Raw genomic sequence first — 19,574 nt, 5'->3', positions numbered from 1 at the left:
GGGAGCTGAATTTTGAATATTATAAAGTATTTCTCTACAAATATGTAACAATTAGTTGATAAATTTTCTTAGGGGGAATAGAAATTTCACTTCAGAATATTTCTGTACAAATGTAAAATAATTCTCTAATATCTAACGAAGAGTAATTTTAAGAGCCTGGATTAAAAACTACATCTACAGCTATTTTTAGAAGAATCAAAAGTACCTTCAAGAAGTTTTTTTTCCCCCCTCAGTAAGAGATTTCGTGATTGAAACATCTGCCTCTTACATCCTGTGTAAAAAAAAATCGATTGCATAAATAATTAAAGTCTGTCTCGAATGTTGTTTCTAAAATTCTCTCTTGAATGTCAAGGAGAAGAAATGAAGGCCGGTTTAGTTAAATTATTTATTCTTATTTGAGCTAGTTCTTCAGCATTGTTCACATTATTTCCAAATAGACATGAGATGAAACGCCGACTTTTTATATCATATATAACTCGCCTGATAATATTTTTAAGATGTAAAATTTCTGTAGGGGTCAGTAAAATATCTATTGTAGTTGCAAGTATCTTTACGAGACATGCCATACAGCTGCAATTTATCAAGTGACGCCTGCGCTTTGCCTGAAAATGAGAAACAGAGAAAAATCACATATGACGATGCAACATGGGTTATGACCAGTTCTTTCATAATATTTACTATGCAGTCAGGTCAGTAATCAAATATTTTGTATTTTGTATTGTATAATGGTCTTTTGAAACAATAATTATAATTTTGAATGTTTCAGTTATTACTCTGAAATTTTTGTTATGATGTTATTAGATTGTTTTTATACAACAAAAACAAATTCACTCAAATATATTAATACCTTTCTGATGAATTCACAAGAGAATGTATAAAATCTACTTAAGTATTATATTCTTTTATCCAGTGTTAATTTAAATGGCATACAACTTCAAATATTTCAAGTAATTAAACTATAATATATATATAAATTTTTCAAATAATAATAATGTATTATTTACTTTTGTATCTAATATTCTTATATATAATATTTTTTTAAATTAAACCTTTTAGTTCAAAAAGCATTTCTTTTAAAATTAAGTAAAATTAAACTTTGAATTCATAAAGCATTTCTTTTAAAATTAAGTAAAATTAAACTTTGAATTCAAAAAGCATTCCTTATAAAATTAAGTAGAATTAAGCCTTTAATTCAAAAAGCATTCCTTTTAAAATTAGCTAAAATATTTTTAAAACTTAATTACGAAAAAAGAAACTAAAAATTTTCGCAAAATTAAAAACACACACACTAAAGTTTAAAAAAAAAAAATACGAGATGGTCCGTACAAAACAATATTATTTATAAATAATGATTCCGTATAAATATACTCTCAAATGAAATTTAATTATGTATAAATATATGTATGTATACAAAAGAGATGTTCACTCTAATCTTGATCTAATATCTAATTTCTTAACTATTAGACAGAAATATACTGATTGGAAAAACGCTTTAAAGTAAGCAAAGAATTCTGTTTTATATTGTATGAGTGTATACATATATTCTTCAGAGACCGAACAAATTATGCCTGTCTGAAATGGACCAAAATATTGGTTATTGGAAGCTAAGGCCCAATTTCTTTGTTCTGGCGCAATTAATTCTAACTTTGACCTATCAATGGTGCGATTACGTTTCTAGAGCAGTATATAGATTAGAAGATGACATACTTTTCATGCCGACACCACATGCATGAATTGGAGCTACGAAGTGTTTTCGAACATGAGTAACCTCAAACGACTGGTAATTCAGATGTTATTTTCCTCATAAAATCAGAGGAAAATGGAATATTTTGGCAAAAGAAAATTATATAGATGGGTTTAAACAACTGAACGAAATATGCAGTGACGACTAAACACTGAATTTTTGTTTGTATTTTTGTATTTGTATTTTTATTTAATGCACTGAAGATGAAAATTTATAATACGATTATTGAAAGCTCGTTGAATTATGTATGATTTTTAGACTGGACTTCCAAAATCGATTTTGTGTATCATGTTCAGTGGATGAAAAAGGCAATTTACTGCTTTCAAAAACTTTTATTTAAATAGCTGTTTTAAAAAAAAAAGCAGTCTGAGAAGCATTTGTTTACTTCTTGTGACGATGTATGTTAAAGTATGGATGGAAAGTTTGTTGGCAGTCAGCACTCCATTTCATGATTTAATATTTTTTTAAGGATGGAAAAAAAAAATTCTGGATGCATAAACAAAGGTATCATGCATACACATATACTGTTCGTTTCAGTATTCTGATACGACCACTTTTCGATGGTTCTATCTCACTAAAGGGTGACACACGGAAAGATGTGCGCCAGTTCCGGTAGTTACTTTATAGTTAAATGTAAATATCTCCTCCTTTCCTTTCACCCCTATTTTGCCGAATTATACCCATCCTAAGGCATGCGCAGAAGCACGGTGGGTTTTAGAATCCGTTGACAAACAATATGCCGTTTGATTTTGTAAAAGAAAAATAACTTTTTAGAGCAATTAAATAAATTAAGTTAAATAAAACAAATAATAATTAAATATTATAGATAGATAAAGATTTTACCACACGTTTGTCATTATTCTGTAATAAAAGACAATCTGAAAAATCATTATTTTGAGATATTTCCAATAGTTTTAAAGGCTATACTGAGATAATTAAGAACTTGAAATTTAATGAAGAAATATGCTTGTTTGATTTGAAAATCGGATACTTCTATTTTTTTGAATTTGTACTTTTACAAAATGAGTAACACTTATAATTCAGATTAATACTATACATTACGAGATAACATGTTGGCGATATTAGTATTAGATATTTAGCATAACATGAGATATATCGTTGCAAGTAATAAATGAGTTAAATGCAATTTTTAACTAAGAAAATCGTTAAAGAACATTAATTATTTGTAAAAATAGAAAAATATTTTCAGTTTCATAAAAATAGATATTCGGCCTTCGTTTTTTTTTTTTTTTTTTTTTTTTTTTTTTTTTTTTTTTTTAAGGATCAAACAAAAATTCAAGATACAAATTAAATTGATGGAAACTAACTAAAGGAGGAAATGTGGTAATTTTTGTTTATTTTTACGGTATTGCAATGCTCTAAATGATGTTCAAAGAATTCTTTGTAATCATGATATTTAAGTCTAGCGTTATTTTTATTAAGATAATAAAGAAATAGTTCATCGGATTTCAGTTGTAATTGCTTCTATACAATAACTACATTCTATTTATTGAATTTTCAGGTTTTGCTTTGTTGGAAGCTGGATGCGTTACACGTAAGAGCGAAGTGAATGTGCTGATGAAAAATATTGTGGATATAGTTTTTGGAGGACTCAGCTATTGGATGTTTGGTTATGGTATGAGCTATGGGACTTCAAGAGGAACAAATCCTTTCTTTGGTGTAGGAAATTATTTCGTTGATACGCAAGAAATAAATATGGGCTACTTATATACAACTTACATCTTTCAGTTATCATTCGCATCAACAGCAACAACCATTGTATCGGGAGCAGTTGCTGAAAGATTCAATTTCTCAGCTTACTGCATATATTCTTTTCTAAACACGTTTATATACTGTTTACCGGCCGGATGGATATGGGCAGATGAAGGATTTCTTAATCATTTAGGCATTGTCGACATTGCTGGTTGTTGTCCTGTTCATCTTGTTGGAGGAGCTTCAGCTTTAGTGGCAGCTGCTATGGTCGGACCACGAAATGGAAGATATGAAGAAGGAAGGACGAATGAAAATATTAATTCTCCTACTAATGCTATGCTAGGCATGTTCATTCTGTGGTAAGTCAGTAATTTATTATTCTTTTTGTTAGTAAAATATGATAAAGGAAATGCAGCGATTTGGGATAACATTATATTTCGCCTATTATGGGCTACCAAGTGTGGCAACAAAATAAAGTGCAGGTACATTATAATATTGTGCTTTGCTATTCGTTTTGAATACGTAGTTGCAGTTTATGCTTTGTTGATTTATGCTCAAGGAAAATATTTGTAGATATATTAGTATAATTTCATTGCTTTTGTTATTTCATAAGAGAGTAACATAATATAGATTAAAATTTTGAATAATGTAATTGCACTCCACATTTATGCTATTCTTTTTGCTTTCTCGTATACGAAGTATCAAAAAAGAATTGTAATCGTCAAAAAATTCAAACTCGAGATTTTAACGAATATCTACGTCTTAGACCTCCGTGAGTTCGAAAATCATATTTTTGACATTACATCCGTCTACCTGTGATCACGTTGACTCAAAAACGCATTGAGCTGGACGGATGGAATTTGGTGTATGGAATTTAGATCAAATTTGTAGATTTCTATCAGAGTTTGAACGAAATTCATTCCAAGAAAGTCGGTTTATTCAAGTAAGGTGAATTTGAAAGCTTTAAAATGTTAACAGCCTGGTAGATAAAATTAGATACACAAGTTTAGCATCCAAAATATAGATTCTTATTCGAAATGAATCTGTGCAAGGAGTTGAATGTGTGTCTGTCCGTTCTTTCGTATGCATGGAAATGCAATAACTCATAAATGCAATTATTCAAATCAATGAAATTCGATATGTAGTTTTGTGGTTACAATTGTAGTTCTGAGTCATTCAGATTTTGGTTACAACCAGTAAAGATACATAAAAGTGTTCGATTTACGGCAAAGTCGAATATTTCATAACTATTGTTCGCCAATGCCATGCAAAGCATTCGCAGCCCTATAACTTTGTGAGGTGTTGGGAAAAAGATAAGACCTGTATTGGAGAGTACCCGAGAAAGTTAAAGGGAGACAACTCTAACTGGTTTTGTACACAATAGCTTTGCTGAGTATGAATCATAGCGAGAATAACGAAATACCATAATTCTTTTTAATATTAAAAAAAACAACAGCCAAGTTTTGTGTGTCTTTGTTTTATCTGTTGGCATAATATTCCAAACCCATCCGTAAGGACAATTTAAGCTTGCCAGAGCCCTTTGATGCTGAATTTCTCAGGATCTGCTGGAGGAATCTAGCTTAGACGTGATCCTCATCATCTCATCGCGGTTCAAAATTACGAGGTCCATCCAAAATAGCCCTAGTGTTGCTTTAAAACAGGACGTTAATATAACTAAACTAATCCATTCTTTTTATTTATTCACAAAATCTGAATTTGTAGTGCATCAGGAAGTAAAGCTTTAACGAGCCTTTACGAAATATTTGGAAAGCTATTCCAATTTTAAATTTGAATCATATATATACATAAAAAAAGTATCAAAATAAAGTCTCACTCATTTTTTTTTCTTCAAAAGGAAAACAAGAATTTCAACTAATTAGATGAACCTATGAGAACTATAAATTTCCAAACAATTTTGCTCAACAAATTTATGGACTTTTTCCATAAATTGAAATTTAAAATTGGCAAAAACAATCGCAAAAATTAGTCTGCGCAATATTGAAATCTTTGTATCCAGTAGGAAAATATCCGAGTCCTGCAAATAGCGCATGCCCTGAACCCAGAAATCGATAACAGTTTATCAGATGGTCAACACACAACAAAATGGCTACCTAAACTAGTAGGCGTTTCTGCCACAACTACACTGGAAAAAATCAATAACTTCTAAGATACTAAAAAATTTTAAAATAAATTTAGAAACCTACTAGGGGAAATAAATTTAGAAACCTACTTTAGAAACCTACTCCAGGGTTTCAGCTACTCTTGAGCACCACATTCAACATAAATTATTCATCATTTTTCCTTTCATAGCCATATCTTAAAGAGCACAAGAAAATATCAACTATACGGATCGCAACGGATCCGAAATCGCAATTAAAAGAGTGAAAGAAACTCATGTTTGTTTGTGAGTTTCTGGTATTCATGTTCACGAAATTTCTTGAAATCTCCTTCTTATAAAATACTATTGTTAAATTGATATTACAAGAACGTGCCAACTGCGCAGTATTATGCCAAAGAAGGTTGGTTTTTGGCGAGATCCTTTGTAGAACTGAGGGAGTGAAAAAGCATACCTGCCTGCTGAATTCAACATTGTAGGAGAGAAATTTTGTTACTGAGCTTCTTCTGATAAAGAAAATTCAATTATACATCATTAATTTTTATCGAGCTATTGTCAAAGACACAGTCTTTTAGAGCATATTCTTTTTTCATTAATAATATATAATTAAAAATAAATCTAGCAATAATATACAAGTTTTGAATAAGTAGATTCTATATGAATCAAACTTTTTAGTTCGAAAGATTATGCTCTGCTTGCTAACAATTTATGGAATATTAAGTTTGTTATTTAAAATACAATGTAAATTCTAAATATAATGTTCAAAGGATTGGAGCTCTTGTATTTAATTTGAAGGCAAACAAAAACCAATTCCAAATTAGAAATGAAATGTGAAATTTCAGGAAAGTACTAAAGGGAGAAAGCGAACACTGAATAATAATTATAAAAGAGCCACCTATGAAGATAAAATGGCTGTCAATTACACTTTTGTGTTTATAAAAAGATACAAGTTGATCCCAAAGGACACCTGAGATTATAATTAGGAAGCCCTGAGTTATAAGTAAAGAGGTTTCCACGAAATGGAAACCCGCTATGACTATCTATAACATAATATATCAATTACTTTCATTATAATTCAGATTAATTCATTCAAATGTAGATTTTTTTTCAGTTATTGGAATTGTTCGAGTTTTGGCCTGTTATTCTCCAGGCAACACTGATTTACCCAACCAACTGAATTGAAATGGCAGTAGGCATGGTTTTGGCTTGACATACGAGGATTTCCCTTTTAATGGTTTTTTAACGATTTCCCTTTCAACTCGTTGATTGTAACTGGCATTGAATTATAAACATCATATATTTTCATGTAAAAAAAATCATTAGGATGATTGATTTTCGAAGGGCTCACGTGAGGATACTTTCTTCACCCTAGCTATCTGTTCACCAAAATTCTATAAAAATAGTCTTTCTCGTAGAGATAAACATGGGGAAATTATTCCATCCTGCTAGAAGGACATTTCTTCATTCGCAAACATCTTTTGAATGCGAGGTACATTGCATTCCAAATGTTAGTGTAGATATTATTAGCCAAGATATTCTTAATTTTTACTTGGAGAATTCTTGGCTGGTGCAAAAGTTTTGTCTTCATGGCATCCGGATATCTATAACCAATTAGATCCTCCTTTGTTATTTCCCTGAGTTGAGAGATTCAATTAATCTACAAGATAACAAATTACACACGAATATACCACTAGCTTAATTAACACGGTATTTCAGACCCTAAAAATAAACTCAGTGGCACAACAGCCCATGTAGGCCAAACCCTACAGTGCCCATATCTGCTTTCTTAACCGAGGGCCCTGGGGTGCAAGGTATATGTCCCAGTTAGGTGGTCAGCCTAACGCGGAACCCCCAGTGTTTAGTTCCCAAGTATGCTTGGTCCTCAGTTTATCGACCCACTGAAGGTATGAAAGGCTGAGTCGACCTTGACCAGCCCGAGGATCGAACCTCGAATCTGTGGGTTGAGACCACTACGCCACCGGGCTTCATTTCAGACTCTAACAAGGATTATGAGCTGTCGGATAGCTGTTGATTGAATCATAATAATTAAGGGGGATGTGGGTGAACTAATGTATACAAGTTTTTAAAAATGAATTTGATTTTTTTTTTTAGGTGGGGGTGGCTCGGATTCAACTGTGGAAGTACTTTTGGGGTTACTGGAACGAAGTGGAAATACGCTTCCAGGTAAGAAGTTTCATATTAATCTAAATCGCTTATCATTCTTGATTAAAATAAAATCAAGCAAAGAAGAAAACCAGTTTATTTCTTCGCTAAATGACACGAACGGTATATTAAGTGAGCAACCAACAATTCTTATTTTTCTGGAGTTATGGTGTTTGAGAAAAGGACGAATGAAAAGAGATAGTGAGGAAGAAAGGTGGAGTGTTTCACTATTTGTACAATCTTTCAATGAAGTAAGTTCTTTGCAACAATAACAACAAAAAATCGATTAATTCGTTGGATACCATATCGAAGTTACTTGAGGTTCGCAAGGGTTTAGAGATCGTCAATATGATATGTATCAGGCTTGTAAGTCAAATCTGGAAAAATATTCCCTGTTTTTCCCCTGTACGTATATTCAAGATACGAAGATCACTGCGCGAATAGCACTTAAGTTCTAGCTATAATGCAATATGGTTTTAAGAAGTGGAAAAAGCATGGAAAGAAAGCAACAATTTAACATTTTTCGAAATAATAGCATATTAAAGAAAAGTTTATATTTACAGAAAAAAAAATTATATTTTTTCATTATCTAGAATTCAGCAAGTCAAAATTTATTTATTAAAGGGGAGAGATATATTACATATACTGTTTTATTGTAAGTAACACAAAATTAAAGACTCGGGGGAAATAAAATACAAAACATTTTTGCTATAATGATACAAATCATATAATGATTACTTAACAAAAAACATTACAAAGCAAGGTTACTTTTTTTTATTTATTCATTTTTGCCAATTAATCTATTTGTGCATCAATTTCTGTAGATTTTTCAGTTTCATGAAACTAATCCTTAACAAATAAGGTACGACATTTTTAGTTATTTCACTTTTAGTGAACATATGGGAAAATATTTCCGATCATTGAATGCATAAATGATACATCGGAAGACGAGTATGATGAAACAAGCTTTAATGTCCAAAAAAGTTCAGCTTTAAATGTTCTAAAAAAGTTAAAAGCTAAAAAAGTTCAGCAGTTCTAGAACTGAAAATTTCGAAATCAGTTTTTTTCGGACATTAAATCTGAGGTTTTCGGATTTGATGCATCATCTTTTCCTGTATTTCTTTTAGATACTAAGTCCAACATCAATGATGACTCTTTTGAACTGGCACGCAGTTTTGTATGTTTTTCTCTTTTGGCGTGACTAGCAAATGCTGTTTTCCCATATTACTTTAGTTTATTGTCTTATTACAAAGCGAGCAATACGCAACAAATTGATTTTGCGGAATTTCTCGAATCTATTCAGCAAAATAAGGATTGACTTATATATCCGTCCAATTCTTATTAAATACGGATTTTTAGCAGTTCATTGTTATAAAAAAATCTCTAATTTACTTTGAATAAGTTACACAATTTTCCAATAATAAACAAACAATTCAATAAACTCAAGTATGGTAGATTAAACGCCACCGCTCTGCTTTCACAGATTAAATGTTATTTCCGCCAAAAAAAATGCATTATATTCATTCACACAGTTACGGAAATCTCGCGCATGCTAATTAGCTGCAATTCGTGAATCTCATGGAAAAAGGACAACTGTCTCGCAAATTGAAATTGGAATGATCCATACAGAAAAAAAGAGGAGAGAGTAGATAGGAGGCGAGTTTCCACCTTACACAATCGCGAATGGTATAACTTCGTTTTTGGAAGCTATGACTACGATCTTTTATTCTTGCTATCTTTAGAGTTCGCATTTTTTAGATGGGGAAAAAATGACTAAAAAACTTGGAATTCCCTATATTTTCCCGATTTTTTTAGATGATTTTCAAATTTCTTGTGTTTTTCCAGTTTTTCTCTGTTTTCCTGGTGGCTTGACAACCCTGAATGTGGTGATGATGAAAAGGAAAAAAAGTATATATATTTCGATTGAACGAATTTAAAAGGGGGTAGTGTGAAAATAAGAATCATACTCTAGTATTTTTTTTTTTTTTTTTTTTTTTTTTTACATATGATGTTATGGGGTGCAAAGAAGTTCAAGTTTTTCTTACTTTTTCCAATCATTTCAGATCAGCGATAACTACTATAAACGCTTCAATAGGAGGAGGACTAGCATCTTTTGTTTTCAGGTACGAATTCAATTCACTGATCTTTTTACAAATAATTATTTAAAGTAATCAAAATAAATATTTTAACCATCTATTTTATTTCAGTTTTCTCCAATACAGAAAAAAATTTCTGATTTCGAACCTTATAAATGGAATATTATCAGCTTTAGTTGCCATAACAGGTGAAAATTCATTTCATATCTTATAATATATAAATGCATTTTAATTTTGTATTTAATGTACCTTTTCGAATAATTACATGAACAAATACTACTTTCAGAATCAGACATGAATCAGGAATAAGATTATAGTTAAATACATTGTGCTAATTCACAACTACATCACACATGTCGTTGACTGCGTAGTAACTATTTCTAGTAAATGCGAACAAAATTTTATGAAACGGTTTAGACAAATTTAAATCAATAAAATGAATTTTACATGCGGTATTACATTTTCGCTCATCAACAAACAAGAACCTGAGAATATCTCAACGCTAAAAAACCACCTTAAAATTGAAATGAATCGTTATGAAATTTGGCTCATAAATGCTGGCATAAATTTCTGTTTAAAATAATTTATTTCACTGTTATTTAACCATAATTAAAGTAGTAGTTTGAGTAGGAAACTGGAAAATAAAAACTAAAACTGAGACCTCAAAACACAGACTTTTTAATATACATTGTGAGCAAGGAATAAGTTAACCACTTCAGAGGGTTCTAAAATGCATTTTATTGATCCAAATGAGATAAAATTTGAACTACAGATTATTGAGATGATGCGCTTTACATTTATTAAATAAAAAAAAGTATAAAAATTCACCGTTAGATGGCGTTGTAATACACATAAAACCCTTAAATATGGTTTATAATTGTTAAATAAAGTAAAATTAAAATTGCTCAATATGTCCTCCTTCATTTTCAACAATATGCTGTAATCAGAGAACCATATTTTCTATAGATGACCGGAATGAGTCTGCCGGGATATTAAGAATATGTCGCGGAATGTTGCCTTTCAGATCTGGTAGAGATTATGGCCTTTGACAGTAGATATTATCCTTCAAATAACCCCACAACCAAAGTCGCTAGGGGTGATGTCCGGTGAGCGAGGAGGCCATGCTATTGGGAAATGACGGCTGATAACTCGTGCTTCTGTGAAAGGCTGTATTGACAATCGCTTTACACGACGATCAATATGAGGTGGTGCACCATCCTGCATGAAAATGAAGGCATCCACGCTGTAGAAGAGTTGACATTACAAAATCCTTCAGCATATCATGGTACCGTTGTGCTGTGACGGAACAGGTCTGGATTCCATTTGAGTTATGTCTTCAAAGAAATACGATCCAATGATAAAGGTAGTTGTAAAACCACACCATACTGTCACTTTTTCACGATGCAAGGGTTGTTCTCTGCCATAATTCGACAGTTGTGGTGTTAACTTGCCTACTGAGGCAAAAGTGGACCTCATCACTCCACAGAATGTTCCATGGCCAAGTTGTGTCAACCACCATTCGAGCAAGGAACCGAAGTGCAAAAGTTTTACGGACCTCTAAGTCCCCGTCCTGCAATAGGTGCACAGACTTGATTTTGTATGGATAAAAATGCAAAATCTGCCGTACGATTTTTCGTACAGTTGAATACGGCATATCCAGAACACGGGAAACAACTGGCAAACTCACACTATTATGTGGCGACTGATTGCTGGCTTTGCAGCATTTTCGACGCTGGGAGACGGGATATTTTTTTCGTCCTCTACCTGGGATAATGCCAAGTTGCCGAGTTTTTTGGAATTTCTGCATCATCTTGCGTAGGGCATTTGGAGACATTCGACCACTTCGTATCTGCTTCATATGACAAAATTCCTTTAGAGCTGCAACGGAATTTTGTTGTTTCTGGTAGAACAATTTCACTAGTAGTGATTTTTCTTGCAACGTAGGCATGACAAACAGAGAAGAAACTAATGTTCGTGCAGAATCCACCTTCTTTCTATCCAAAGAAAAATGGTGATAGACATGCGCTGTAACGCAAATTATGTTTCACATTTTCAATATATGCAAATAAATGCCATTTGTGTTACAGCGCCATCTATTGGTGAATTTCTGTACTAATTTTTTAAAATTAATAAATGTAAAGTGCATTATCTGAATAATATGTAGTTCAAATTTTATCTTATTTGGACCAATAGAACGCATTTTAGAGCCCTCTGGAGTGGGTAACTTATTTCTTGCTAACCCTGTACATATTTTTATGTAATAGGAAGTTTAATTGGATTTTGAAATAAGTTTGACATCAAATCTCAAAATGAGACTCCGTGAAAGTAAAACAATTGAGTAGTTTAATGTCTCCTTTTAGAAATAACATAATGAATAAAAATCAGAATTAAATTGTTGACATAATTTTATTGAAAGCATAGTTCAATAAAAGTAAGAAAGCAAACAGAAAATCTTGACATCACAAATCTCAACTAAGAGACACTCTGATTATAGCTAGACTATAATTAAAGAGGATTATAGATTGAATACACACTAATTACTAGATTGAAGCTATAATTAAAAATTTGCAAATGTATGCATATCCATTACGGACAATATTTGTACATGCTTGTTATGAGCAATCATTTATTTTCCGCATCGGCTATTCACTCATGCTAAAATGGAGACACTTCTTTTTTGTTAAATCAAAAAATATATCGTTATTCTAAGTAAAACAATTCGTTTATTAATCTTATAAATCAACGTTTGAATAAGAATTCTTAATCAACATCTTAAAGTATTATTTATTTTTTGACTTTATATATTTTTATTGAGTTGCAGCTGCCTGCGTTTTATATAATCCATGGGAAGCTCTACTTATCGGTGCCATCAGTTCTTTGCTAACAAACCTTGCTATGCCAGCAATTGATGCCATAAAGATAGACGACCCAGTCGGTGCCATACCTGTGCATTTAGTAGGGTCAATATGGGGTATGGTTGCTGTGGGTCTCTTTGTGGAAAAAGATTCGATGCTAGCTTTAAGCAAAGGAGAGGCAGGAGTCTTCCAGAAAGGTGGCGGCTTCTATTTATTAGGAATACAGACCTTATCAGTTATAATCGTCGGCGTGTGGAGCCTATTTATGACATACATCCTCTTACGTGTAAGTATATTTCTCAATGACACATTATAATGATATGTTGTAAAGTTAAAAGATGGCACTTTGGTCATTTTTGAAAAACAAAACTAACATTTTGTTGAAATAATTAATTAAAGTTTAAAAATGATTTTAGCATTCGAACTCAACTTACCACTTTTCCAATTATCCAATCAATTGTTAATCGGACTTCAATGACATTCACATATATTGTAATTATCATTTCAATTGTTAATCGAGAGGACGAAAATCAACAATAATAACTTTTAGATCATACATACACACACAAATGATAACAATCATTCCCAAGATCGGAAACACCTATTTAGCTTGGTTGATAGGAAACAAAAGCATAATCAATAGCAATTTTGAGAGACAATTTAATGTAATACATTCACTATGGTGAATGTATTAGGATTTCTTTCGTTGACTTTCTGGACACGCCTCACTATTGTTCTACCAAGCACGGTGAGAGATTTCATAGATTTTTAAACTAGCAGGAGTGCTAATCTCCCTAAAATCTTTTTCTCACATACTCTCTAATAAAGGTGAATTTGTATTTTAAGCTTGCTTTTCCCCCACCGATTTAAATCAAAATTTGACATAGAATTACAATAATCACAGAAATGAATACCAAATTTGATATATTTACGTCATTGCGTTTTTGAATTTACGGAAGTACAAACCGACAGACGTTAAACCCCTTACTGGATTTGGCTCAAAATTCGACAGATGTCTATACAACAGGCTCTCTTCGTTTTGTAGTTATCGTATTAACTCATATTTGAACAGCCGGACAGACACACTTCCTCTTAAGAGATTTTACTTAAAATTTGATAGAAATCTACAAATTTGATGTAAAGACAATATACCAAATTTCATCTGTCTAGATGAAAGCGTTTTTGAGTTGCAATTGTCACAGACAGATATATGAACAGACAGACATTTTCCAAAAATTTGTTTTTCCAATTCAAAACGTGTAGATTCGTCACAATCTCAAATTCGAATTTTTTGACGATTACTATACTTTCTCTATACTTCGTATATGAGAAAGTAAAAAGTGTAATCGCGTTCCAGTACACGTAAAAGAGTTATTGTCAGCTATGAAGGACTACGCTATCAACCACATGTCAAGACAGAAATATCATTAACTACATCTGCCTGCTGGAGAAATAAATAACGATTTGCTTTATTATGCGTGTGTGAGAGCTACAGAGTCATCTTGAAGAAAATGTATTCATGATGAAAAGCTATAAATCAGTTTATTTAACTTGAAGCATAGTTTCTTATTAGATTAAAGACTAATTTATTCCTCATGTATTATTTTTAGCGCATCTGAGCCATGATCATTTGAGAAAAGCTTGAAGTATTTGATTTCTTTGGTGAAGTACGAAAGAAGAAGCTGGCATCCTTTATCAGCTCGGATGTTGAGATCTCCTGTTTCGAAATTGAAACTGAAACTATAAATAAAAACATACTTGCACAGCAGCTTAAAACAATCAAAATTACAAATATTCAATTCTGAGAAACGAAGGTTTAAAAAAAAAAAAAAAAACCGAGCATCTCAGAAGTTAAAATACAAAGGTTTTTCTTAATCAGGTGATTAGAAAAAAAAAATCTATTTAATAAATATGAAGAAATGGAATTTATTACAATCCTCTCCCCCCTCCACGAAACTTCTACGACAAAGAAGCTGTTCATTGTCATAGATTCTGCGAAGATGGAAAAGCTTGCTAAATTGGCTTAAAATTGTGACAAACCTGTTTTAGAGTAAATATAATATGCAAAAAATAACAAAGTAATTTATATTTAAAGCAACAGGTAGAATAATATATAGACACAAAAATGGAATCTACTAAAATATTAGCGGAACACGCTCGGTGTTTCCAGTCATATGGTGAATATCAGAGAAATCAAAACCATAACAAAAAAGTGAAGCTATGAAAACGAAATACAGAAATAATATCTATTTTTCGCCTTATTTATTTATTATTTTGCCTTCTGAATACAGATGATGAAAATTGAAAGCAAAAACTGAAAATGAAGAATAAAAAGAAAAAAGTGAAATAGTTTCTGAAAACGATGAAATTAGAATTTAAATTTTATAGATATAATTCCCAGATTCTTGATTCTTCCTAATTTGTCTCCTTGCCAAATCAGTAACATTTCACCTTGTAGTTCAGTATCCCCCCCCCCCCGTATCAGCAGAGAAAATATTTGAACTTACTAGGATAACCATTATTTTAAAATAAATGAATTTTTTTTTATTTAAATCGTTTTTTTATCTTTAAGAGAGACGTTCGGATACTGACCTCAAAAAATTAAATTAGCATCATAAATTAATATTTTTTAAATTTTAAAATGGTGCAAAAATCAGTTTTATGCTATAAATTTTCAGAAGTTATTTCGGAGAACGTCAAAATTTTGCTAAGTATTAAATTAATCAAAATTCAAAACAATCGCTTCGATGTGTACATTCCCACCTTCTAAAGTATATCTGTGCTGAATGTAGTAGTCCTAGGTCTTATGATCTGTTCTGTAGAGCAGATAAATATAGATTTTGGATTAAATAATAAAATTTCCATAAAATGATCAAATATTATAAAATTACAAATTTTTTTAATTGATCTCAGAGTACCTTATATAACATAACGCTTTCAACAGAGTTTGTTCTTTAGAATAAACGTTCTTAAAGGTTTTTGATACATGAATATAAATAATAATAGTAATAATAATAATTATATATATATATATAATGTAAACACAATTTTTTAAGCAGTTTCGTGGCCGAAGAATACATTTTGAAATTTTAAAACTTTACTTTATTCCATCCCAGGAGTTATAATTTATGTACAAGAAAGAAGCGAAGAAGCGATGATGAAAACTGACGTCCGTTCACAAGCAATACAAAAGCAATAGAACGAAGGAAAGACAGAAATGTTTTCCCGGTGGTTTTATACTATGAGATTCTGATAGGGATTTCGTTACACGTGTCGATTTAGGAATCTTTTAAAAGGATTTGTTTAGCTTGACAGATTTTTATCCCTTCACTCAGAGTGTGGGAACTTGCTGATTTCAGCAATTTTACAGAGCTTGTATAGAATTAATTAAACAAAAAAGAATTGGATCAGGAAATAAGAGAACATTTTAGAATCAATTTAATATAGGTTAAAATAAGATAAAACTTTGGAAATTAATGAGGATTTAAATTATTTATTTTTGAATCGCAAAAATCTCCGTTTCCTCACTGTTAGGGAAATAACTCATTAATTATTTTATCAAGGTTAATTTTTTGAACTTGACAATTCTCAATTGAGAGCAAAGTTAAACTGGCAAGTCTTTCTTGCTCCATTTTGGTTCGCAAACAGTTAGCTACAACCCAGGAATAATTAAGTAAATTGTGCATACACCAAGAAAACTCGATGGAATAGAATTATTTATTATCAGCAATTCTGCCAATCTTTTGACGTAATTAATATTTCTCAAGTTCCTCTTTAAATGATGTCTTAACTAAAGATAACTAGGATAGAAAAGTTGATACAACATCCTTTGGAATTGTTCGCACAAAATCATCTGTGCTGTCGTGGATCTCTTTTTCATTCACTTTCATCAGGCTGAATTTCTTGATATATATCATGAATATTCTTCATACCATGAAAACAATGTCGACATAAACTTTCTATCATTCAGTAAAATACATTTACCCTAAAATAAGATTCTGGATTCTTTAAAAGCTCATTTTCTCATACTTTAGCACAGTATTTTTTTTTTTTTTTTTTCACTTTCCTACCCTACTGCACCGAAATTCTAATTATTCCCCAAGGCCAAAGGATCTCTGAAGTGACAGATATCAGATCTATAAGTTTTTAGATTCAGTAATTTTCGTTCTTCAGTAATTTGTATGCTAGTAAGAGATCTTCTGTTTTCATACTGCAAACATTTAGGAACAACATTTCCGATTCCTGGAACTTAACTTTATATTGTATTACTAAGAAAACAGCAAAATCAATTCAGATCCTTTGTTTCGCCTTTTTATATCTAATTTTTTCTAGGACACTCGATTTTAGGATTTTGCTAGAATATTCTCGGAAGAACCATTTTTTCCCATCATACTTCCAGATAAGGCCTAGCTTCACCCAGAAATCTTTCCCTCTTTCCTAAGCTGGTTGGAACAATGGCGTCATCTATTAGTAGGGTTGGCATAATCTTAATAGCCATCGGTGCATTCGTAGGTATTATATCTTATTTAATTAGAAATAGACTTTCTTTCCAATAAGGTTTCCAGACAGGTTTTTGGCTTGAAAAGTAAAAATATAATATAGTTAGCAAAGATTAATTTTTCATTAAAAAGTACAGTGAGGTCCTGATTTAATAAGTCCCTATTTATCAAATTTCGCGATTTAACGAATTATTCTTTTTCCTCGATTAAAATGAAAGCAAAAACCTTATTGAGCGAATAATAAACCAGGAATTCATAAATTATTTCAATAACCGAAAAAAAAATTATTTTTGTTCATTTACATTTAAAAAAACTGGATTGCTTTTCAAATGTATGCAATGTCCACCTTGCCAGGAACAGATGAGTAATGAGTGTAACTTATCAAATAGGTTTCACATGGGTAAGGCAGAAAATTCCTTTCTTATCTCACCTTGCTACATAATGCAGAGAAGTGAGATGTACTGGACATTCAATTTTGCAGAACATTTGATTTTTGAAACATTGTGAAACAGTAGTAATTTCAACTGCTAAATAAAAAGCACACAATTTCTAATTATGAAATTTTTGTGTAGATCTTTATTAGGTCTGTTTCATAAACTAAATGCAGACTTTGTTTGTATTAATAATAAAACCCCGGTTTAACGAATAAAAGTTTTTTTCCCGATGAATTTGTTAAATCGGGGTCCAACAGTTAAATCTTTAACATCCACATACTATATATATATTCCCCACCTTATTTGAAAACCTCCTTAGTTCCTGGCCAAAGGGCTTTGCAATGGTGGTAGTTATATCCTGACTCTCAATACGCACGCTCACACTTAAAATAAAATTCAATAAAGGTAACTTTTTCGGAAAATAGCAACATCCTATTTTATTTCTATGCGTCCAACTTAGTCTATAATTATCCGCTAAAGCTGCTCTTTTTATATTGTTTGATATTATATATAATCTGATATCCCTATTAAAACTACTTATCAGTAAAAAAACTATATCAGCATTACTTTCTGGTTTTTTGATAAATTTACTTTTCACCCATTCTGTGCAATACAGGATTTTTTCATCTATATTAGTTTTCAAATTATTAATTTAAAAAATTTTTCTCTGCATTTTGGATCACTGATATAGAACAGAAATTTGCAAAATATAAGGGCCTTAATTATTTTTCAGTTGAAATATTTATTACTATAATCAGTTTGCACTTTTTATGCAAAAAGAAAATATTTGCATGTATAATGTTGCCTTCGAAATAGTCGGTGATTAAACTAGCAATGTTATTCACATTAAGCTACTGGTTAATAATTTGTATTACAAAACCAGATTTCAATACATTCAGAAATAAATAAAACATAATTCGTTTAAACAATCATTTTATTTTGAGCTTTAGTATTAGCAAATTGCTATCACTCAAAATTTTAAATATCTTTATGACAATCTCAAAGTTACAATATTAGTAACTTTGAGATTGTCATAAAGATTACTTCTTTTATTATTTAAGCTATTCTAATCTATATAAAGCAATCTAAGCAAATCTACTGTAACATACTCAAACATATTGCAAGCACACATTTTCAGTTTGTTCGTCAGATAAATAAACTTTTAGATTCTGGAAGATAAAACGTTGTATATAGCCCCCAAAACAGATCTGGATATAAAAGAAAATGCTATGAAATATTTTTCGAAATACTAAATAAACTAATATAAATTCTATGTTCCTAATTTCAGGTTATTAATGTAGTCGTTCCCCTGCGAATAAAGTTGGAAGATGAAGAAGTTGGAGCTGATGCCGTTGAACATAATATTAAGCATTACAAAAACATGGAAATGAGGCAATTTTCTTGCAATTCTTCATTAACGATGGGGAGTTCGCCTTCCCTAATATAACTTTGCAGATATTTTATTCATATATTTTTTGACACTAGCAAATAATGGTTTTCTTTTTTCAAATAAAAGTTTAATTTTTCGAAAAAAAAAAAGCACCGATATGGAATGATTTCAGAAATACGGAAAAATATTACACTTTATTGTCATTATTAATTCCAATAGAAACGAAAGAAACTTGTTGGAATGTGATTTGACACATCAGTCAAAAATAATCAGCAATAAAATTCTCTATGGAAGAAAAAATTTAATTTCAAATTGAAGGTCACCTTAAAAATCTTAAAATTCTATAATTTGTTGACTTTCACTTATGACAATATAAGCAAATATAATAAAGGACAAAGAAATTGAATTTCCAGACGATTACTGATACATTTTATAACACTAAAAAAAAACTGACTTCCTGAAATGCATTAAATTACCAGTAAATATTGCTCCAATTAATTTTTAGAACTAAAATTTTGAAAATACCGACAACTGATTTTCTTGATCAGAAAATATCCATATATG

General features: G+C 31.0%; 1 protein-coding gene across 1 annotated transcript; it reads left to right on the top strand.

Moving 5' to 3' along the window:
* The first annotated feature begins 453 nt into the window (after positions 1-453).
* Positions 454-19,067, top strand: LOC129959792 (putative ammonium transporter 3). Its single transcript, XM_056072684.1, has 7 exons — positions 454-689; positions 3,267-3,816; positions 7,686-7,757; positions 9,800-9,859; positions 9,944-10,020; positions 12,654-12,973; positions 18,909-19,067. Exons 1-7 carry the CDS (start codon positions 560-562, stop codon positions 19,065-19,067), a joined length of 1,368 nt encoding a protein of 455 aa, XP_055928659.1. The 5' UTR covers positions 454-559.
* Positions 19,068-19,574: the final 507 nt, after the last annotated feature.

This window comes from Argiope bruennichi, chromosome X2 (assembly GCF_947563725.1).
Source record: "Argiope bruennichi chromosome X2, qqArgBrue1.1, whole genome shotgun sequence".
Lineage (NCBI taxonomy): Eukaryota > Metazoa > Arthropoda > Arachnida > Araneae > Araneidae > Argiope > Argiope bruennichi.
Note: the sequence above shows the minus strand (reverse complement) of the source record. Positions and strands in the feature narration are given on the sequence as shown.